We start from the raw sequence: 23,642 nt of genomic DNA on the forward strand, positions 1-23,642 counted from the left end.
GTGACGTAGTTGGTTAAACAATCTGCATCGCGAGATTGATTGTGACGTAAACATAGTCATGTATTCTGCATATCTTTTGTTCGAAGATGGGTCGAAATATGAAGGTTTCAGTTTTGGTGCAAACACGAATAAAGAGGGGGAAATTGGTTTGTTGTTTATTCTATATTTTAATAATTTTGTTTAACTTTGAATTATTTCTAGTTTTCCAAACTGGTATGGTTGGTTATCCGCAGTCACTCACCGACCCCTCGTACTTTGGCCAAATACTGATGCTGACGTATCCGTTGGTTGGTAACTATGGGGTTCCCGGGGATAATATTGATGAATATAAGTTGTCAAAATGGTAATTGTGATGTCATAACCATGGATGTAGCTCATAGATATCTTATAAAAGGTTTGAGTCGAGTAAAGTTCAAGTGTCTGGGTTGGTCGTTTCGGAATGTTGCGAACGTCCGAGTCACTGGAGCGCGAAGAAGTCGTTGTCGTCGTGGTTAATTGAACACGGCATACCTGCGATACAAGGTGCATAAATATCTTATAATATTTATAAAAATACCATATAATGGATACTTTAGAATATATATATATTCATAGACATCGTATAATACATAATGGAAATCTTATACCCGCAGGAATTGACACACGGGCATTGACAAAGAAAATTCGAACGCAAGGTACAATGTTGTGTAAACTAATCACCCAGTTTGATCAACCAGTTGGGGAGAAGTTCTACAACCAGAACGACATTAATTTGGTTGAAAGGGTTTCGACCAAGGTGGGTTCAGCTCGTTGTTTGTCTGCTAGGTGTCGCGGCCACGCTTCTTTCTTCTGTAACTTTTTCCCCGTAATCAAAGACACAATTATATAAAAGTTGTTTTTCTTCTCAGAATGTTCTTACATTTAACGATGATGGAAGGTTCCATGTCGTTGCAGTGGATTGCGGAATTAAACAAAACCAGATCAGGTGTTTAGTAAAGAGGGGAGCGCGGGTTACTGTCGTGCCGTGGGATTTTAACTTTAACAACTTAGGTTGGTAAATCTATTTATTTGGACGTAAATTAAATAAATATTTTAATAGAATTCGACGGATTATTCTTGAGCAATGGTCCTGGAGACCCAGAAAAATGTGGAGCAACAATCAAGAATATAAAAGGTACGTCCAATATAGAACAAACATGAGATTAACAAATATTTTTTGTAGATTTTCTTGCCAACAAACGAACGAAACCTTTATTTGGTATTTGCCTCGGTCATCAACTGCTATCATTGGCCATAGGATGTTCTGCGTTTAAAATGAAGTTTGGAAATCGTGGGCAGAATCAGCCATGTGTGTTGGGATCAACTAACAGATGCTTTATTACATCACAGGTTTGATGGTATGTGTTATGATGTAACAAACTAACCATTATGACATCATAGAACCATGGATTTGCAATCGACACGTCATCTTTACCCGAAGATTGGCGTCCATTGTTTGTAAACGCCAACGATCACACGAATGAAGGAATAATAAATAATTCAAAGCCTTATTTCACTTGTCAGTTTCACCCCGAACATGAAGTAAGCCTCAAATCAGCTTTATATTTTATTACCTGGTGACCCTTGGTGACCCCTGGTGACCCTTGGTGACCCTTGGTGACCCCTGGTGACCCTTGATGACCCCTGGTAACTCGTGGTTTTCTTAGTGACCCTTGGTGACCCTTGGTGACCTTTGGTAACCCCTGGTAACCCTTGGTAACCCTTTGTTCATTCACAGCCAGGACCACAGGATCTTGAAATTCTCTTCGATGTTTTCCTTCAATCCGTGCAACAACACCTTGCTAAAGACGAGACAACAAACATAGAAATCCTATTAAAACAATACCTTGGGGAATCCCCATCAACAAAGGCAACGAACCGTGAAGTTTCACCGAAAAAAGTTTTAATTCTCGGATCAGGAGGTAAGATGGCACGGGGCAAGATGGTTCGTGGGGTAAGATAGCACGGGGCAAGATGGTTTGTGGGGTAAGATGGATAGTAGGGTACGTTAAAATATTCTCTGTGTTATAGGTTTAAGCATCGGACAAGCAGGGGAGTTTGACTATTCGGGCACGCAAGCCATCAAGGCATTAAAGGAAGAAAATATTCGGATTATTTTAATTAACCCAAATATTGCAACTGTTCAAACATCAGCGGGGTTCGCAGATAAAGTTTATTTTCTTCCAATCACCCCTGAATATGTGGAACAGGTAGCTTATTGTTGGCAGTTGGAATTTTGCTTGACATTCTTGCATGCAGGTGATTAGTAGCGAACATCCCGATGGGATCCTTCTTTCATTCGGAGGACAAACCGCGCTTAACTGCGGCATCGCGCTTAATAAAAAAGGGGTGTTCGATGCATACAATGTAAAGGTATGGGAAACATAGATGTTTATTTTCAACATAGATGTTTATTTTCAACCTAGATGTTTATTTTCAACATAGATGTTTATTTTCAACATAGATGTTTATTTTCAACATAGATGTTTATTCCCCCCAGGTTTTGGGAACCCCAATAACGTCGATTGAAATGACGGAAGATCGAAAAGCGTTCGCTCTCAAGATGATGGAGATCGGGGAGGCGGTTGCCCCGAGTGATGCTGCGTACGATATGCAACAGGTGAAACATAAACATTATATATTAAACATAGACATCATATATTTACATAGACATAATATATACAGGCTGAAGACATTGCCGAAAGACTTGGCTACCCAGTGTTGGTTCGTGCAGCTTATGCATTAGGGGGGTTGGGGTCGGGTTTTGCGAATAATCAACAACAACTCGTTAAACTTGTTACAACAGCTTTCGCACACTCAACACAGGTGGGTTTGATTGACAGGTGGGTTTGATTGACAGGTTATATTTGATTGACAGGTTGCGTTTTATTGACAGGTTGTGTTTGATTGACAGGTGATATTTGATTGACAGATTGTGTTTGATTGACAGGTGTTTATTGACAAATCGTTGAAGGGGTGGAAGGAGGTAGAGTATGAAGTCATGCGCGACGCTTATGGGAATTGTATTACTGTAAGTTTATTATGTTTCTATGTTTGTATACGATTTCCATGTTAATATATTATTTTTATGTCAGGTATGCAACATGGAAAACATCGACCCTCTCGGTATCCACACGGGGGAGTCAATAGTTGTTGCACCGAGTCAAACGTTAACGAATCACGATTATAACCGGTTGCGTTCGACTGCTATAAGTTGCATTCAACACCTTGGGGTGGTGGGAGAATGCAATATTCAATATGCCATTAACCCAGAGTCAGATGAGGTAAGTCATGTTTCAATCATTGTTTCAATCTAACCTTTGATATTTGGCAGAAATACATTATTGAGGTGAATGCTCGATTGTCACGAAGTAGTGCGCTTGCAAGCAAAGCTACCGGCTACCCACTCGCTTACATCGCAGCTAAACTTGCACTGGGAAAGTCTTTACCCTCGTTGTTGTAAGTACAGATGTTTATTGTTGGTTGGAAGTTTCACATAATATTCGCAGGAACGCGGCAACGAACTCAACCACTGCTAACTTTGAACCAAGTTTGGATTATTGTGTGATTAAAGTACCGCGTTGGGATTTAAGAAAATTTTCGAGGGTTAGCAACGAGATTGGAAGTAGCATGAAAAGTGTGGGAGAGGTGGGTTGTGATGTCATAATGTTGTAATGTCACAATACTGCATTATATTAACTTTATGACACAGGTAATGGGCGTGGGTCGAACTTTTGAAGAAGCTTTCCAGAAGTCGTTACGAATGGTGAACGAGGATTGGGACGGATTCTCACATTATTTAGAGCAAGTTTCAGAAGAAGTTAGTTTGTCATATTTTATAATAATGAGCATTCTGTCATTAACCATTGTTACATCATAGACGCTGAGAACACCAACAGACAGGCGGATTCTAGTATTAGCTTCGGCATTGTATGCTGGTTATGATGTCAATACCCTCTATGACCTCACAAAGATAGACAAATGGTTCATTCATAAATTTAAGAACATAAGTGACATCACAAAGGAGTTGGAGAAGTTTGAGTTTAGCGAAAACAAAAGTTCGGTCGATGCAAAGCAGTTGATGTTGAAAGCGAAGAAAAACGGATTCTCAGATTCACAGATTGCTAAGCTAACAAAGAGGTAACGTAATAATAGAAATAATAAGTTGATATAAATATTTTAACAATAAAAATATTATATGAATATAATGATATTTATGTCCACAGTACCCAACTATTCGTGCGGCAGTTTCGTAAATCTCTTCAAATTCAACCAACGGTTAGACAGATAGACACGGTGTCAGCTGAGTGGCCAGCTTCCACCAACTATTTGTATATGACGTACGCTGCATGCAACGAACATGATGTCGAATGTATGGACGGGAGCATTATTGTGCTGGGATCGGGCGCGTATAGAATTGGAAGCAGCGTTGAGTTTGATTGGTGTGCGGTACAATGTGTTGCAGAACTTAATAAGGTATAGTTTGTGTAAATAACCATCCCTTATATTTAACTTACTTCTATTCCAGCTTGGTTACAAAACAATTATGATAAATTGTAATCCTGAAACTGTGAGCACCGATTACGATCAATGCGATCGGTTATATTTTGAGGAATTGTCGTTTGAATCTGTAATGGATGTTTGCGAATACGAGAAACCTGCTGGAGTAATATTAAGCATGGGAGGCCAACTACCCAACAATATTGCTATGGCATTGCATCATCAACAGGTAAGAACATTAATTTACTGTCCGCTCGTTGTTTGACCCCGCCCCTTCCCAGGTTCGTGTGCTTGGTTCACTACCGGAGTCAATCGACAACGCAGAAAACAGATTCAAGTTTTCCCGAATGTTGGATAATATTAAGATAAGTCAACCACAGTGGAAGGAATTGACACAGATTGATGAAGTTAAGACATTCTGCAACAAGGTTTGTGATGAACCATTGTGAGAATACAATCTAACATTATTATGATAGGTTCGTTACCCCTGCCTTGTACGACCTTCATACGTACTCAGTGGAGCAGCTATGTCCGTCATTCACACTGAGGATGACTTGTCAAATTATTTAAAGAATGCAGCTGAGGTAAGATGGTTAACCAACCCCCACAAAGTTTAAACCTCCCAACCCCACTCAGGTATCCAAGGAACATCCCGTCGTAATATCCAAGTTCATCATGGACGCCAAGGAGATTGATGTGGATGCCGTGGCGTGCGATGGTGAAGTCGTTGTGATGGCTGTAAGTGAACATGTGGAGAACGCAGGTGGGTGTTGGGGCGTGTTGGGCTTGTTGGGGGGGTGTCTTGTTTTGTGGGGGTTGTTGATGAGGTTTATTCCTAGGTGTTCACTCGGGCGACGCTACCCTGGTTACCCCTCCACAAGATTTAAACAATGAAACATTGGAAAAGATTCACCAAATAGTTCGTGCGATTGGGAGGGAGCTTGAAGTTAACGGACCGTTTAATCTGCAGTTGATTGCGAAGGTAAATATTTAACTTATTGTTTCAAATTCAACAAGTTTATATTTTAGGAAAACCAACTGAAAGTTATTGAATGTAATGTTCGAACATCGCGATCGTTTCCCTTTGTTTCTAAAACTCTGGGATGCAACCTTGTTGCCGTGGCAACCCGTGCAATTATGGGCCAACCACTGGACATCAAACAACCGGTTGGTACGGAACAATATAAGTCGGATATTTTGTTGTCGGGCCCGAAAGTTGGGGTGAAGGTAGGTTGGGGTTGCTTTGTTTTGATTGTTTTACTTATTGTTGTTCGTAGGTTGCGCAATTCTCATTCTCAAGGCTTGGGGGTGCCGACGTTATGCTGGGAGTGGAGATGGCTTCGACAGGTAGGTTACGCATAAGGGTGTTGCACCTACGGGCGTTGCGCCTATGGTTGTTGTTCATAAGGGTTTATGTTGCAGGTGAAGTCGCATGCTTTGGCCTCACAAGATACGAAGCTTACCTCAAAGCTTTGTTGAGCACTGGTTTTAAAATTCCCCAAAAAGATATTTTGCTTTCAATTGGAAGTTATAAGGTTTGTACAAATTTTGTTTGAAACTATTCAACTTATTTATCGAATTGTTTTCAGCATAAATCTGAATTCTTGCCGTCGGTTCGGACATTGGCGCACCTTGGTTTTACTTTGTATGGCACAGTTGGTACGGCCGACTTTTATACTGAGCATGGTATTAAGGTTTGTGATGTCATAGTGATATGTTGTGTGGTGTGCTAATTGTGATGTCACTAGGTAAAAGCTTTAGATTGGCCAAACGAAGAAAATGAAAAAAAGTCTAAGAATATTTCTCAATATTCGATCAAAGAATATTTAACGAATAATATTTTTGGACTTGTAATAAATCTACCTATGAGAAGTGGAGGAGGCAGTGGCAGTGGAAGCTCTGCTCGGCAATCTGCAAACCCATCTTCTGTTGCAACCAGGGGATATTTATTTAGGAGACTTGCCATTGATCTTTCTGTGCCTTTGATCACTGATGTTAAATGCGCTAAACTGTTTGTTCAGGTAAGTTCTTTTCTTGTTTATATTTGAAAAGTTCAAACTTTTGCTAACCCCGAACTCTTACAAAGGCGATGAGAAAATTAGATGGAAAAGCCCCTAAACTGCACCCACACATCGATTGCATTACGTCAAAATCCTTGATTAAATTACCAGGTATGGTTTGATTGACAGGTGTGTTTGATTGACAGGTTTTGTTTGATTGACAGGTGGGTTTGATTGACATGTGTGTTTGATTGACATCTTGTGTTTGATTGACAGATACTGATTGTTTGATTGACATCTTGTGTTTGATTGACAGATACTGATTGTTTGATTGACAGGTGGTGTTTGATCGAGAGGTTGCGTTTGATTGTCAGATGGTGTTTGACTGACGGGTTTTGTTTGATTGACGGGTTGTATTTAATTGACAGGTGGGTTTAATTAACAGGTTGTCTTTGATTGACAGATACTGATTGTTTGATTGACAGGTGGGTTTAATTGACAGGTTGTCTTGATTGACAGATACTGATTGTTTGATTGACAGGTGGTGTTTGATTGACGGGTTGTGTTTGATTGACGGGTTGTGTTTGATTGACAAGTTGTGTTTGATTTACAGGTAAGGTTTGATTGACAAGTAAAGTTTGATTGACAGGTTATGTGTGATTGACATGTTGTGTTTGATGACCATTAATAATTGATTGACAGGTTTGATTGACATTCATGTGCATGTACGGGAGCCCGGCGGCGAGCATAAGGAGGATTGGGACACGTGCACGTCTGCTGCCCTCGCTGGCGGGATAACCACAATATTTGCGATGCCAAACACTAAGCCTGCTCTAACATCCGAGGATGCGTTTAATATAACTTATGAGGTAATATGACATCATTGTTATGACATCATTGTTATGACATCATTACTATGACATCATCGTTATTATTACAGCTTGCAAACTCAAAAGCTCGATGTGACTTTGCTTTATACGCTGGCGCTGCTGCAGACAACGCTGTTAAAGTTTCCTCTATAAGTCCCAGGGTGGTGGGGTTAAAGATGTACCTTAACGACACTTACACAAGCTTGAAATTAAATGATGTCACAGTTTGGATGGAGGTAACTGCTGTGAATGGTTCAAACCAGAGGTTTTAACTTTTAATATTATTGTTGTTTAGCATTTTGAGAACTGGCCAAAGAACGTCCCGATTTGCGTTCACGCTGAACAACAAACTGTCGCTGCAGTCTTGTGGTTGGCTGAGTCGTATAAGAGACATGTTCATTTCTGCCATGTTGCAAGGAGGGAAGAGGTTTGAATGTTGTTTCTATATTGTGTATGTTGTTTCTATGTTGTCTATGTTTCAGATTTTGCTGATCCGTGCAGCGAAGAAACGCGGCCTCTCGGTAACTTGCGAGGTTGCGCCACATCATCTGTTCCTAACGGAAGACGATAAAGATCGATTGGGCGCCGGCTTCGCTAAAGTTTGCCCAAGTCTTGGCAAACAATCTGATCAAGATGCATTGTGGGAGAATATGGACATTGTGGATTGTTTTGCAACGGATCATGGTATGATGTCATAAGTGTATTTTGTGTATATTGATGATGTCATAATAATATAGCACCTCACACAATGGAAGAAAAAAAAAGCGAAAACCCCCCTCCGGGTTTCCCCGGGCTAGAAACAATGCTTCCATTGTTGTTGACGGCGGTGACCGAAGGAAAGCTCACTATACAGGTTGGTGTGTGGGTGGCTCACTATACAGGTTGGTGTGTGGGTGGTTCACTATACAGGTTGGTGTGTGTGGGTGGCTCACTATACAGGTTGGTGTGTGGGTGGCTCACTATACAGGTTGGTGTGTGGGTGGTTCACTATACAGGTTGGTGTGTGGGTGGTTCACTATACAGGTTGGTGTGTGTGGGTGGTTCACTATACAGGTTGGTGTGTGGGTGGTTCGCTATACAGGTTGGTGTGTGTGGGTGGCTCACTATACAGGTTGGTGTGTGGGTGGCTCACTATACAGGTTGGTGTGTGGGTGGCTCACTATACAGGTTGGTGTGTGGGTGGCTCACTATACAGGTTGGTGTGTGGGTGGCTCACTATACAGGTTGGTGTGTGGGTGGTTCACTATACAGGTTGGTGTGTGTGGGTGGTTCACTATACAGGTTGGTGTGTGGGTGGTTCGCTATACAGGTTGGTGTGTGTGGGTGGCTCACTATACAGGTTGGTGTGTGGGTGGTTCACTATACAGGTTGGTGTGTGTGGGTGGCTCACTATACAGGTTGGTGTGTGGGTGGCTCACTATACAGGTTGGTGTGTGGGTGGCTCACTATACAGGTTGGTGTGTGGGTGGCTCACTATACAGGTTGGTGTGTGGGTGGCTCACTATACAGGTTGGTGTGTGGGTGGTTCACTATACAGGTTGGTGTGTGGGTGGCTCACTATACAGGTTGGTGTGTGGGTGGCTCACTATACAGGTTGGTGTGTGGGTGGCTCACTATACAGGTTGGTGTGTGTGGGTGGCTCACTATACAGGTTTGTGTGTGGGTGGCTCACTATACAGGTTGGTGTGTGGGTGGCTCACTATACAGGTTGGTGTGTGGGTGGCTCACTATACAGGTTGGTGTGTGGGTGGCTCACTATACAGGTTGGTGTGTGGGTGGCTCACTATACAGGTTGGTGTGTGTGGGTGGCTCACTATACAGGTTTGTGTGTGGGTGGTTCACTATACAGGTTTGTGTGTGGGTGGCTCACTATACAGGTTGGTGTGTGGGTGGCTCACTATACAGGTTGGTGTGTGGGTGGCTCACTATACAGGTTGGTGTGTGGGTGGCTCACTATACAGGTTGGTGTGTGGGTGGCTCACTATACAGGTTGGTGTGTGGGTGGCTCACTATACAGGTTGGTGTGTGGGTGGCTCACTATACAGGTTGGTGTGTGGGTGGCTCACTATACAGGTTGGTGTGTGTGGGTGGCTCACTATACAGGTTTGTGTGTGGGTGGCTCACTATACAGGTTTGTGTGTGGGTGGCTCACTATACAGGTTGGTGTGTGGGTGGCTCACTATACAGGTTGGTGTGTGGGTGGCTCACTATACAGGTTTGTGTGTGGGTGGCTCACTATACAGGTTTGTGTGTGGGTGGCTCACTATACAGGTTGGTGTGTGGGTGGCTCACTATACAGGTTTGTGTGTGGGTGGCTCACTATACAGGTTGGTGTGTGGGTGGCTCACTATACAGGTTGGTGTGTGGGTGGCTCACTATACAGGTTGGTGTGTGGGTGGCTCACTATACAGGTTGGTGTGTGTGGGTGGTTCACTATACAGGTTTGTGTGTGGGTGGCTCACTATACAGGTTGGTGTGTGGGTGGCTCACTATACAGGTTGGTGTGTGTGGGTGGCTCACTATACAGGTTGGTGTGTGGGTGGTTCACTATACAGGTTGGTGTGTGGGTGGTTCACTATACAGGTTGGTGTGTGGGTGGTTCACTATACAGGTTGGTGTGTGTGGGTGGCTCACTATACAGGTTGGTGTGTGTGGGTGGCTCACTATACAGGTTGGTGTGTGGGTGGTTCACTATACAGGTTGGTGTGTGGGTGGTTCACTATACAGGTTGGTGTGTGTGGGTGGCTCACTATACAGGTTGGTGTGTGGGTGGTTCACTATACAGGTTGGTGTGTGGGTGGTTCACTATACAGGTTGGTGTGTGTGGGTGGCTCACTATACAGGTTGGTGTGTGTGGGTGGCTCACTATACAGGTTTGTGTGTGGGTGGCTCACTATACAGGTTGGTGTGTGGGTGGTTCACTATACAGGTTGGTGTGTGTGGGTGGTTCACTATACAGGTTGGTGTGTGGGTGGCTCACTATACAGGTTGGTGTGTGTGGGTGGTTCACTATACAGGTTGGTGTGTGGGTGGCTCACTATACAGGTTGGTGTGTGGGTGGCTCACTATACAGGTTGGTGTGTGGGTGGCTCACTATACAGGTTGGTGTGTGGGTGGCTCACTATACAGGTTGGTGTGTGTGGGTGGCTCACTATACAGGTTGGTGTGTGTGGGTGGTTCACTATACAGGTTGGTGTGTGTGGGTGGCTCACTATACAGGTTGGTGTGTGTGGGTGGTTCACTATACAGGTTTGTGTGTGGGTGGCTCACTATACAGGTTTGTGTGTGGGTGGCTCACTATACAGGTTGGTGTGTGGGTGGCTCACTATACAGGTTGGTGTGTGGGTGGCTCACTATACAGGTTGGTGTGTGGGTGGCTCACTATACAGGTTGGTGTGTGTGGGTGGCTCACTATACAGGTTGGTGTGTGGGTGGCTCACTATACAGGTTGGTGTGTGGGTGGCTCACTATACAGGTTGGTGTGTGGGTGGCTCACTATACAGGTTGGTGTGTGTGGGTGGCTCACTACAGGTTGGTGTGTGTGGGTGGCTCACTATACAGGTTTGTGTGTGGGTGGCTCACTATACAGGTTGGTGTGTGGGTGGTTCACTATACAGGTTGGTGTGTGGGTGGCTCACTATACAGGTTGGTGTGTGGGTGGCTCACTATACAGGTTGGTGTGTGGGTGGTTCACTATACAGGTTGGTGTGTGGGTGGCTCACTATACAGGTTGGTGTGTGTGGGTGGCTCACTATACAGGTTGGTGTGTGGGTGGTTCACTATACAGGTTGGTGTGTGGGTGGCTCACTATACAGGTTGGTGTGTGTGGGTGGCTCACTATACAGGTTGGTGTGTGGGTGGTTCACTATACAGGTTGGTGTGTGGGTGGTTCACTATACAGGTTGGTGTGTGGGTGGTTCACTATACAGGTTGGTGTGTGGGTGGCTCACTATACAGGTTGGTGTGTGTGGGTGGCTCACTATACAGGTTGGTGTGTGGGTGGTTCACTATACAGGTTGGTGTGTGGGTGGTTCACTATACAGGTTGGTGTGTGTGGGTGGCTCACTATACAGGTTGGTGTGTGTGGGTGGTTCACTATACAGGTTGGTGTGTGTGGGTGGCTCACTATACAGGTTGGTGTGTGTGGGTGGTTCACTATACAGGTTGGTGTGTGGGTGGTTCACTATACAGGTTGGTGTGTGGGTGGTTCACTATACAGGTTGGTGTGTGGGTGGTTCACTATACAGGTTGGTGTGTGGGTGGCTCACTATACAGGTTGGTGTGTGTGGGTGGCTCACTATACAGGTTGGTGTGTGTGGGTGGTTCACTATACAGGTTGGTGTGTGGGTGGCTCACTATACAGGTTGGTGTGTGTGGGTGGTTCACTATACAGGTTGGTGTGTGGGTGGCTCACTATACAGGTTGGTGTGTGGGTGGCTCACTATACAGGTTGGTGTGTGTGGGTGGCTCACTATACAGGTTGGTGTGTGGGTGGGGCTCACTATACAGGTTGGTGTGTGGGTGGCTCACTATACAGGTTGGTGTGTGGGTGGTTCACTATACAGGTTGGTGTGTGGGTGGTTCACTATACAGGTTGGTGTGTGTGGGTGGTTCACTATACAGGTTGGTGTGTGTGGGTGGCTCACTATACAGGTTGGTGTGTGGGTGGTTCACTATACAGGTTGGTGTGTGGGTGGCTCACTATACAGGTTGGTGTGTGTGGGTGGCTCACTATACAGGTTGGTGTGTGTGGGTGGCTCACTATACAGGTTGGTGTGTGGGTGGCTCACTATACAGGTTGGTGTGTGTGGGTGGCTCACTATACAGGTTGGTGTGTGTGGGTGGTTCACTATACAGGTTGGTGTGTGGGTGGCTCACTATACAGGTTGGTGTGTGGGTGGTTCACTATACAGGTTGGTGTGTGTGGGTGGCTCACTATACAGGTTGGTGTGTGGGTGGCTCACTATACAGGTTGGTGTGTGTGGGTGGCTCACTATACAGGTTGGTGTGTGTGGGTGGCTCACTATACAGGTTGGTGTGTGTGGGTGGTTCACTATACAGGTTGGTGTGTGTGGGTGGCTCACTATACAGGTTGGTGTGTGTGGGTGGCTCACTATACAGGTTGGTGTGTGTGGGTGGTTCACTATACAGGTTGGTGTGTGTGGGTGGCTCACTATACAGGTTGGTGTGTGTGGGTGGCTCACTATACAGGTTGGTGTGTGTGGGTGGCTCACTATACAGGTTGGTGTGTGTGGGTGGTTCACTATACAGGTTGGTGTGTGTGGGTGGCTTACTATACAGGTTGGTGTGTGTGGGTGGTTCACTATACAGGTTGGTGTGTGGGTGGCTCACTATACAGGTTGGTGTGTGTGGGTGGCTCACTATACAGGTTGGTGTGTGTGGGTGGCTCACTATACAGGTTGGTGTGTGTGGGTGGCTCACTATACAGGTTGGTGTGTGGGTGGCTCACTATACAGGTTGGTGTGTGTGGGTGGTTCACTATACAGGTTGGTGTGTGGGTGGCTCACTATACAGGTTGGTGTGTGTGGGTGGCTCACTATACAGGTTGGTGTGTGTGGGTGGCTCACTATACAGGTTGGTGTGTGTGGGTGGCTCACTATACAGGTTGGTGTGTGTGGGTGGCTCACTATACAGGTTGGTGTGTGGGTGGCTCACTATACAGGTTGGTGTGTGTGGGTGGTTCACTATACAGGTTGGTGTGTGGGTGGCTCACTATACAGGTTGGTGTGTGGGTGGTAGCGCATATATAGGTATTCGTATAATGTTGTACTCCTGTCATTGCAGGACATCATCTTACGACTGCACACGAACCCGTGCAAGATATTTGGTATCGCAGCCAAACCAGACCATGAGACTTACGTAGAGGTTGACATGATGGAGGAATGGGAGATAACGATGAAAGGGGAAAGTAGGGCTGGTTGGAATCCTTTTGTTGGGCGTCGTGTACGTGGGCGTGTCACTTGTGTGTTTCTGAGGGGCGAAGTGGCGTTTATTGACGGAAAGGTTGGTTGGATTGGGTTGGTTGAGTATTTGTTATTTCTATGATATTAAGGTGATGGTGAAACCTGGGTACGGACAAGACGTAATGACGAACAGAGAAACTGAAGATCAAACATTGGATGTAGGACTTGGTTTTCCTCCCACAATTACAAGGATGCCTCTTCCAGGGTTGCCAATCCCGTTCACATCCTCAACCATAGAAACCCCAAAAACATTTGGATATATTCCGAAACCTACGAACAGCGGTGGCGCTGTGGAGCTACCGGTAAAAGTCGATCATGGATTGGTTGCGAAACACGTTGTCAGCGTTGGTTGTTTCACACGGGAGCATTTGCACCATCTGTTCAACGTCGCGCATACGCTGAGAGTTGCCGTGAAACGCGAACGTGCATTGGACCACATGTTAAAAGTAAGTTTACCTAAATATTCATCCAAACTAACCCATGTTACACATTCACCCCAACTAACCCATTTTACACATTCACCCCAACTAACCCATGTTACGTATTCACCCCAACTAACCCATGTTACGTATTCACCCCAACTAACCCATGTTACACATTCACCCCAACTAACCCATGTTAACAGGGTAAGGTGTTGGCCACGATGTTCAACGAAGCAAGCACTCGTACCATCTGTTCATTTCAAGCAGCTATGCTTAGGTTAGGCGGGTCCGTAATATCGAGCGATAAAAAAACATCGTCTAGTAAAAAAGGAGAAACCCTTGCAGGTAAACAGACATCATATATTAAACATAGATATCATATGTTAAACATAGACATTATATTATAGATGCTGTGCGCGTGTTGTCTGGTTATTCTGACGTGGTGGTTCTGCGACATCCAACACCTGGTGTCGTGGCGTCTGCTTCAAGGTTCAGTCGTTGTCCGTTGATTAGTGGGGGGGATGGGGACGGTGAACATCCGACACAAGCTTTGTTAGATGTCTTTACTATAAGGGAGGAACTTGGAACGGTTAATGGGATGACGGTATGTTGGTTGGATTTATGTTGAACTTGTTCATAAAATGTTGGTTTAGGTTACGATGGTGGGGGATCTGAAACATGGTAGAACTGTTCATTCATTGGCAAAGTTACTTACATTATATCGAGTTAGTTTGCGATATGTTTCACCTGAGGAACTGTCCATGCCACAACAAGTTGTAGATTATGTAGCAAGGTGTGGTATCCCACAATCTACATTCAAATCTATTGAAGATGCCATTGCAGACACTGATGTTTTGTATATGACAAGAATGCAAAAGGAAAGATATTCAAATCCGGATGATTTTAATGAAGTGGTGAGTTTGTTTAATATACCTTGGTTTGTTTAATATACCTTGGTTTGTTTAATATACCTTGGTTTGTTTAATATACCTTGGTTTGTTTAATATACCTTGGTTTGTTTAATATACCTTGGTTTGTTTAATATACCTTGGTTTGTTTAATATACCTTGGTTTGTTTAATATACCTTGGTTTGTTTAATATAACTTGGTTTGTTTAATATACCTTGGTTTGTTTAATATAACTTGGTTTGTTTAATATACCTTGGTTTGTTTAATATACCTTGGTTTGTTTAATATAACTTGGTTTAACTTTAATATTTTTAGATGACAAATAACTTTGTATTGACCCCTCATATAATGACAAGAGCCAAACAACGAATGGTTGTCTTACATCCGCTGCCGAGAAATAATGAGATTGTGTAAGTTACTAAGTAACTACATTTGTATATAGGTAACTACATTATCATAAGTATATTGTAACCAAAGCATATATATATATAAATATATCTATTCAAATCTTAATCAAGACAGAAGTATATCTACGTTTTATTTCAGGGAGTCTGTTGATAGTGATCCAAGAGCAACTTATTTTAGACAAGCAGAGAATGGAATGTATCTGAGAATGGCTTTGTTATGCATGGTTCTCGGAAAATGTTGATATCATCAATACTATTTGTACACAATTGTGAATATGCTGTAATAAAACTGCCTCAATAACCAAACGTGTAATTATAAAATAAAAAGGTTTGGTAACGGTTTAGGTGAATTCCCGTCGGTCAGACGATGTTTTGAAATTATTTATTCGGTCGTTAAGCACGACGGCTGATGTTTATTTTGTCGGTTGTTCACTTTAAAAGCACTTCACGCTGTGTTTGACAATGTAAGTAGGACGGGAAGAGTTTTGAAGAGAAATTTGTCGATAAATTAATCTCATTCTAGTTTTTGTTTAAAATTTTAGAGCGTTAAACAATGCTGGCGTTAAGTTAATGTATTAGGTAAGACTCCAACTACGTATGCTGCTCAACAGTTCGTTTAAAGGTAAACTTTTATTATTTACTTGTCAGATGTTTTTATTTAACACCATAAATTATTGGTAATATTTTAAACTGATACTTTACAATTTGGTTCATTTTGTAATAAAAGAATAATTATTTGTGTTTGTTTATGCCAGGGAATCCAAATGAATAATGCTGTAAGAAAAAAGTTAAGACGCTCTGAAATACACGAGCGTCTAAAACAAAATTATGAAGCTTTATACGCAAGATGTCCCCCATTGGTAAGTGGGTATCTATCTATATTGATGAGTTGTGTACATTAGTTGTTGAATATGAATTGTTGGCAGGGTCCAAACAAAGAAATGTTGGATGATAGTTTGACGAACCTGCAGTGGTTGTGGAATCTAAATGTCAGTATGACGTTTCCAATTGAAATTAACAAGGGAGAGAAAAATGGTAAACCAGCCAAGCAACAAGCTCGACAGGAGCATGAGGCAAGCCCCTCTAAACCGCAATGTGAAAAATATTTCAACCAATCACAGAGGAGAAAAATTTCGCAAACAACTTGGAAACAAACAAAACAAATTGAAAAGAGAGAAAAACACCCGGTAATGGGGAACGGGTCGAAGTTTGAGAAGCCTGCTTATTCTGTAGCGCAACTTATCTGCATGGCTATTGAAAACTCAAAGCATAAAAAATTAAGTTTATCGGCAATTTGCAAGTGGATCCGAGATAATTTTGCTTACTACAGGAATATAGAAGAATCACTTCAGGTAATCACTATAAAGGTAACCTAATACATTGGTATTCCTAAACATAGCGTCCCTGCTATTATGTGTCTGATGGAGTGAAACATGATATCTTTTGTACAATGCTCTACATACTTGTAACTAATATATTTTATAGAATTCTGTTCGATTGTGTTTGGTTGGTAATGGATACTTCCAAAAATCATCACCAAACGAAGCAAGCAACAAATATCTTTGGGAAATTAAACCAAAGATATATTTTGGTCGTCCTATCTTTTCACAGGGTATGTACAAACATAGCTTGTTTAGATTAACATTATACACATGTAATCATTTATATTATACACACATAGCCTCCGATTTTATTAAATTGTAGAAGAGGCGACGTTTATGATGACGTCATTCGTTTGCAGAAATTAGGAAAATACGGTATACGCGCCAAAACACGATTAAGCTATACTTTCCATGGCAGCAGTAACAATAACGGCGACTATTAAAGTTTGCCAAAGCTGCTGCCTATCGTTCATGCGGTTATGAAACTGGCAAAATCACACAGTCAAACTCGTTCGCCGTTATTTGAAGGAGAATGTTCGTATGATACGCATTCGACCAATAATGGTACCTGGAGAACATCAATGTTGTGGATTATTACATAGGTATTAATTTTATACGGATCTAGTGTTTATGGGGTTTTTAAAGTATTGAAACTGTTTGTAGATCGTTTTTGAGCGATTCGCAATAACGCTTTGCCTGTCAACCGTTACTTTCGATGTCTTATTAATTTTACGAGCAAGCACCTACATCTGCAGATGGCTGTTAAACTAGTGGATTGAATCCAAGGACATCCGCCACGCAAAAAGATTAAACTGTTAAGTTAAAGCTTTAATGTGTTTAATACAGACCAATGTATGTTATATTGTTTTAATACAGTCGTTGTATAACCGCGGGAACTTGTATTTGCGAAGGCGCTAGCCATGTAACTGTCGCAAGCTGTTTTAAGTATAAAACTAACGTATGTCCACTTCTAGTTAAAGTTTTAATAAACAGTCGCACCGTCTGCATCATATCCAGAGTAAGCCATCCTTGTATGCACCATATAAAACGGCGCCTATGTATACACATGTATGCTTTATTACAAACAATCTTTTTATATATTACAAATGCATTATATTCCAGGTGGTAGCAAAGATATGACCCCACCCAACCTCCCAATAACCAACGTTGACTTTCTTGATTCAGCCTCCAATCGGAAAAGGAAGCAAGTTGCTCCACAGAAGGTTATACGAAGAAAAAACACAAAAAAGCGTCGAAACATCAATGAAAATAGTTCTCCGGTTTCCCCAAATTTGTTGGAGGAAGAAGCACCAGAGCTTGGTTCGTTGAAAGGAGATTTTAATTGGAATTCAATTCTTGACGGATTGTTTCCAACGTCACCCGGAGATTTAAGTTTGTCGGCAAACGAGGAAAAAGTTTGCAACGAATTTCTCACCAAACACGACGGATCAATGTTTGCTCACAATGGATTCAATGACAATGTAAACAAAGAGAACGGAGACAATGGATTGTTGCCACACCTTCATGAACAATGTGGGGATGGGTACTTCCCCTTTACTGATACAAGCACAGAAGAAACAAAATATTTCAAAGAATTTCTTGATGAGAAAAATGAGCTTGATCTGACAGTGACGGGCCACCAGATTGAGATTCCGAGTGAGTGGGAACCCGTCACTTCAACATTAAACGATATCTTGTGTGAAAAACAAGATGATAATGTGGCTGGTTTTAGCCAAACACAAGCAATCCAACAAACTGATAAAACCAACCATCCATGGCAAGAAGTGGAAAACGCAACCGACGTTATTGAGGATATTCTAATGTCAACATTTTAAAGCTTTCTATATTTTTCTACTTGTAACTTTCACTGTATATGAAAAGCAGCATACAGCTGAGATTAATCTTTAAGTGTTTTTTTTATATTTCCTGTGAATGCACTTATGTATTTCCATGATTTGTGAAGTTTAAAGTGTTTTTATAAATGCCAACCACAAGATGTTTGTGTATGCCAGAATTCGCCATGTGTGTTAGACCATAGATATCTAAATTGACTCCAGTACTTAATGTCTATGCTTTGATATCTTACAAGCAATTGTAATGATGTTATAGCCGTGTGCCAGATCGTACATATGTATACATAAGGTATGTCATACATTAAAAAAAAATAGAGAATAGAAAAAAGGCCAACACAAAGGGTTTTTTAAAACTTTTAGCGAATTCGACATATGTATGACGTAAGAAGTCGATTTGACTTCTAGGGGTCAAAGGTGAAATAATTGGCGGGAAAGCGCGCCAAACTGGGATCGAAGTTTCTAGAAGTCGCTGTATAGCGAGTGTTTGTCAGGTAATAGTCGTTACGATACCTAGAATCACGAATTGTTGGTTTTTTTGAATGCTAAAAGAATGTTTGTTTTATATTTGTAGCCTTTGACTATGTTCTCAAATAAGTTTAGTGCTAGTGAAGAATCCGCCCCTACGTTATCTGCTAACCATTAAACAGTAACTAAGCTCCTATAACCTCTAACACTTCCCACCAGCCTGATCTGTATTCAAATCACATGGTATTATGTGAAGAAGTAGGAATACCCTGGGGATGGTATTTATTTCAACCTGAAATTTGGAAAAAATAAACACAAAGCCTTAAGGGTTAAAGGCAGGTTTACCCTAGCGCCGATGGCTGGCGATTTTCTGACGTCACTTCCTCCATCGCTAGAGATACGAGAGACAGAAAATCGATTAGAAACAGTTTCTACTCTGCCGATAATCACTAGCGATGAACCACTTTGGTGCGAAAAGTAACAGTTTATTTTTCGCTGCAAATTAAACGGTGGGGATAATTTGCGAGTAAATATGAATGTAAAAATGAGTATATTTTGTTACAGGAATACTATATTGTAAATTTAACATAATAATAATACAAACAACATTTGTTAAGGTGTTTTGCAACTATTGTTGCAAAAACACCAAACACCCCCTCTAGATCCGCCACTGTCTTAATTTATTACATTCTAAAAATTCGTTTTAGTAATATATTTTAAATCATGCCAGAGACCTGGTATTTAAACCAGAGTTGTCTAATTAGCCAACAACGTCTAACCTGTGACAACTATATGAATAAACTCAAGATTCCTGTACCTCTTCATTCATTTATCTACATATGTAATTGCTTTGATAACTCAAACTAAACTAATTTGTCCTTTTTAAACAGTAAAACCACTCTAGTAGAAAGCTGTGGGTAATTATACCATGCTACAATAGAATGGACAACGACCCATATATTGACCATCATCATGCAAGAGCTACACAACTTGTGAAGGTAATTTGTCGTTTATATCTTAAGCTGGACTCGAACCCAGCACTTTCTCTTCTTTGTAGGCATTAAATTAATTTTTGGTTTATTTAATCACTGTATTATCATAGTAAACTGAAGTGAAAGTTTCTCCATCATGTCAAAAATTGCATTAGAATTGTTTTCAAAATCTTCAATATTTACAGTGGATTGAATATCTGCCAGACCAGAACTTAATGCATAAGTTCTAAGAATTTTATTATAAAGGTATTTATGTTTTTGCTCCCGAATGTTAAACCAATTGTAAACTTTATGCTGCCACTTGCGGCAGTTGTTTTGTCAAGTAACAAACTCTTGTGTTCTCTACCACCTCAGGATTCTTACGCTTATTGCTTATTCACGGACCATGGTTGTTGTATAATTACTTACGTTTGTTCGAGCATAAGTAGAATATCTTGTAGAGTATTCATAAGATCTTTATATTTATGAAGTTTTAAAAAATCTAGTATAAGTCTCTATACTTATTATTAAAGTATTTGTAATTTATCTGTTTACCCTCTGTGTGATTACCTGTTTTAATATTATGACTGGCGTGTTTGATCTAAACATAACATTTAGTTGAAAACAACTTTCCAGTTTAATTGCTTGCGCACGTCTTCTTCAGTTTGTATGTACAGCAAATATAATCCGCTTGTTTTGCTGGAAATAATTCTACACTGGGGAGTCAAGAAGATTGGTTGCGAAGATTATGTAACAAAGCTGTAAATATTATCTATATTACAGCAAAGACGTCAAAATTATTATAAAACATTTTATTGTGTTTAGAATACAGACAAGTATTTATAATGATAATATATAGATATTTCATATTTGTAAATTTACGATAACTTGCGTTTTTTACGGCCCTGAAACTGTTTTTTTTTTTTATGTATGGCTGATAATTTGGACAACCCATCAATGACCACTGGGTTGAAGCAATTGTCGTTAAGCGTCTTGCCCAAGGACACATACGCCCACAATGGTAGCAGCGACGAGCCGGCCCTGAAACTGTTAAAAACTCTTTCCACGTTTACCTGCTCTTGTACGCCCTCTGTTGTATTTCAGCATGGCAAGTATAATCCGCTAGTTTTGGTGGCGCGTATTTTAAATCGGCGGAACGTAAACGTTGTGAGGATAACCCAGAAGTTCATAAAAAATAAATTAAACAGATTAGTTGTAAAGTTTGTTAACTTTTTACAATGTTGTAAAAATTAGGTTTGCAAAGTACTTTGTTCCCTAATGCTAAACCTAATGTAAACTGTGTACTGCCACACGTCGTGGATATTTTTTTACCCACAATTCCATAACTCCGAAACGTCAGAAATAAAACGTAAGTATATTTAATCTAAAGTTTACTGTTTGTGTTTTTTCCACTAGTTGTACTTGTAGCTGTTAAATGTTGTTCAATGTAACTCTTAATAATTCCGATTCAGGTTTTTGTTCCAATTGGTAAACTAATTGCTATCTCCATGCTGCCGCATGTGGTATACATACAATTTACCCACAGTGCAAAATGTGGTCGGCAAACAGAGATAAGAAAGAATAGAACGCGCATCTCTAATGTCGGTAAAGGAGAGAGCATGATACACTCTCTCTCTTTCGCGACTCGTTCCCGTTTACTATAGTAGACAATGGAAGCCATGGCGATTTATGTAGTTTTTCTTCCTTTTTTGACTTAATTTAAGTTTATAGGGAAAAATACCCATTTCCAAACATATATATATTTCTAACAAAAACGTCTGTTCGAACGATTTTAATTAAATTTATAAATTTCTTAAATAGGGGCCAAAGTGTAAGCATTAACCTACTAAATAACTAAACTGGCCTAATAAACTTGAATAGTTGGTATAGTTTTTAAAATAAACAGCTAAAACTGCCATGCGCCTATCTTTTACAATGGAGACCAAGCGAAATGGGGACCGAGTTGGCGGTCACGTGAATAGAAAAAAGAATATATCACAGTTTTGGGCAATTGCGCGTTCTACTCTTTTTTATTTCTGTGGGTCGGCAACATTCCAGTATCTTCCATTGATTGTTTCACTTAATGTTATTTATATTACTGGGCGGGTTATTGCATTACCTAAATTTTATTGTGCGTCACAATGTGTTTATATTTACAATATTAACGATCCAGAAAATTGGTTGACAAGGTTATGTAAGTATTTATTAATTTTGTTTAATATATTTTAAGAAATCGGCCCAGTTAGTTTGTTCCCCAATTTCAAACCAATTATTAGCTCTATGCTGCCAAATGTGGTGCACGTACAATTTACCCACAATTCAGATATCTCGAAAAGGTTGTGTCAGTTTCTTCCATTATTTAATCCATTTTAATCTGCTTTGGTTATTTATATTACAGCACATGTTGTGGAAATAATTAAAATATATTATATTGTGCGTTATAATATATTTGCAGATATGATATAACTTACAATCCAGAAGACTGTTTGGGAAATTTCTGTAAGTATCTTAGCATTATTTATTCCGCCTCGAATACGTATATTTATTCCGCCGTAATCTATTCCGCCTCAAATAATTATTTATTCCGCCTCGAATACGTGGTCGGAAAGATTATATTTAATTGTCTAAAATAAACTGCTGATATTATTCATATTACAGCAAGTTATAGGTATTTTTTTATTTGTTTAAGTATTTATATCTGTTTAGCTTTTGTGTAATTTCCCCAATTTAAAATTATATTTAGCATGAAACAACTCTAAATTGACTAGGTGTAAAAACTTAGTCATTTTGGACACTAATGACAAACCAGCAGTTAACTCTAGGCAGCAACATCGATTAGTTCAACTGGCGCCATCTTGTTTCCAAAAACAGCGACGTTCGCAATGAATTTAAACGAACTTGTTAGGTTTTGTTTGCGATTTCCTTCTATGGAAAGGCGTATAATAGCTTATATGTATCTTATCGGACATACTTTGCGAAAAATATATAAAACTACCCTCTTTAAATGACTAGAATGTATTCACCGCTTCTAAATATTATGCTGCCACATGAACTGTACATACACTTTACCCACAGTTCAATTTCCCAAAACGGACGCTTGAACAGATTTTTAGTTTCTTCCGTGTTTTAAAGCATCTTAATCTGCTTTAATTAATAATACTAGAACACGAGTTATAAAAATATGTTTAATATATTGTGTATTATAGAATCTAGATACGGCATTATCAAGAACAAAGGATCAAAATTCCAATGGGGGAGCACGTATTAAGCTAATTAGCATAGTACCCTAGCCTATTTACTACGACGGTCGACTGAGCTCGATCGAAAACAAACCAGAAGTAACAAACAAAGCGAGTTTCAATCATTAATTAGACGTTTTTATACCTTTATGGTTTATAAGCCTAAGCTTAGGCAGAATTAATATATCGAATACACTCGATTAATCAATGTACATTGTAAGTATGAATTAGCGCCTTAGGCAAATAGAAAAGTAATCGTTGATTACTCGCTAATTAGGTTATATGCAGTAGGGTTTATTAAGTTATGTTTAGTTTAAAATTCCTTAAAAAGAGCAATCATTTAATTAAAGATTAAGATACATGTTTAATTTGGCGCATTTAATTAAACAGTAAAGTAATCGTTTTAATTCTGAAAATTTAGTCTAAAAATGATAAATATATATCATGATTTGATTTCAATAAAGAGATTAAAGAATAAATGCTAGAATTCAAGAATTGAGGCAAGTGCGGAAAAAGGTTGCGCAAAATGCTTCCACACGTGGTATATTTCCATTTTACCCACAATGCATATTTCCTAAAAACGTCGCCGAATAGATTATGTTAATAACTTCTATTGTTGGGGT

At 40.6% G+C, this 23,642-nt stretch overlaps 2 protein-coding genes across 7 annotated transcripts; both read left to right on the top strand.

The window, feature by feature from the left end:
* Nucleotides 1–11: 11 nt before the first annotated feature.
* On the top strand, nucleotides 12–15,415 carry LOC149725459 (multifunctional protein CAD-like). The gene is made up of 43 exons (XM_089892865.1): nucleotides 12–146; nucleotides 202–343; nucleotides 395–522; nucleotides 633–775; nucleotides 888–1,029; nucleotides 1,079–1,153; nucleotides 1,202–1,368; nucleotides 1,420–1,560; nucleotides 1,757–1,940; nucleotides 2,050–2,228; nucleotides 2,278–2,391; nucleotides 2,519–2,638; nucleotides 2,704–2,844; nucleotides 2,969–3,049; nucleotides 3,114–3,302; nucleotides 3,353–3,477; nucleotides 3,528–3,666; nucleotides 3,731–3,838; nucleotides 3,899–4,158; nucleotides 4,245–4,494; nucleotides 4,547–4,747; nucleotides 4,800–4,946; nucleotides 4,995–5,102; nucleotides 5,155–5,281; nucleotides 5,358–5,500; nucleotides 5,548–5,745; nucleotides 5,796–5,865; nucleotides 5,941–6,053; nucleotides 6,108–6,212; nucleotides 6,267–6,539; nucleotides 6,605–6,689; nucleotides 7,221–7,387; nucleotides 7,459–7,623; nucleotides 7,683–7,814; nucleotides 7,870–8,071; nucleotides 8,125–8,240; nucleotides 13,193–13,411; nucleotides 13,461–13,817; nucleotides 13,997–14,138; nucleotides 14,201–14,397; nucleotides 14,447–14,707; nucleotides 15,018–15,112; nucleotides 15,249–15,415. The coding sequence occupies exons 1-43, from the start codon at nucleotides 59–61 to the stop codon at nucleotides 15,349–15,351; spliced, it is 6,642 nt and encodes a 2,213-aa protein (XP_089748991.1). The 5' UTR covers nucleotides 12–58; the 3' UTR covers nucleotides 15,352–15,415.
* A 5-nt stretch (nucleotides 15,416–15,420) lies between these two features.
* Nucleotides 15,421–21,000, top strand: LOC149725460 (uncharacterized). 6 transcript variants are annotated; one of them, XM_089892868.1, is made up of 8 exons: nucleotides 15,421–15,573; nucleotides 15,652–15,731; nucleotides 15,865–15,969; nucleotides 16,036–16,461; nucleotides 16,595–16,721; nucleotides 17,614–19,318; nucleotides 19,700–19,807; nucleotides 19,912–21,000. In XM_089892868.1, the coding sequence occupies exons 3-6, from the start codon at nucleotides 15,874–15,876 to the stop codon at nucleotides 18,324–18,326; spliced, it is 1,362 nt and encodes a 453-aa protein (XP_089748994.1). In that variant the 5' UTR covers nucleotides 15,421–15,573; nucleotides 15,652–15,731; nucleotides 15,865–15,873; the 3' UTR covers nucleotides 18,327–19,318; nucleotides 19,700–19,807; nucleotides 19,912–21,000. The 6 variants fall into 6 exon arrangements, with proteins under 6 accessions (XP_089748994.1, XP_089748993.1, XP_089748995.1 ...); XM_089892867.1 differs by having other exon boundaries at nucleotides 15,564–15,731; nucleotides 19,912–20,047; nucleotides 20,417–21,000; XM_089892869.1 differs by having other exon boundaries at nucleotides 15,564–15,731; nucleotides 19,912–20,047; nucleotides 20,458–21,000.
* Nucleotides 21,001–23,642: the final 2,642 nt, after the last annotated feature.

This window comes from Ciona robusta, chromosome 14 (genome assembly GCF_009617815.1).
Source record: "Ciona robusta chromosome 14, ASM961781v2".
Lineage (NCBI taxonomy): Eukaryota > Metazoa > Chordata > Ascidiacea > Phlebobranchia > Cionidae > Ciona > Ciona robusta.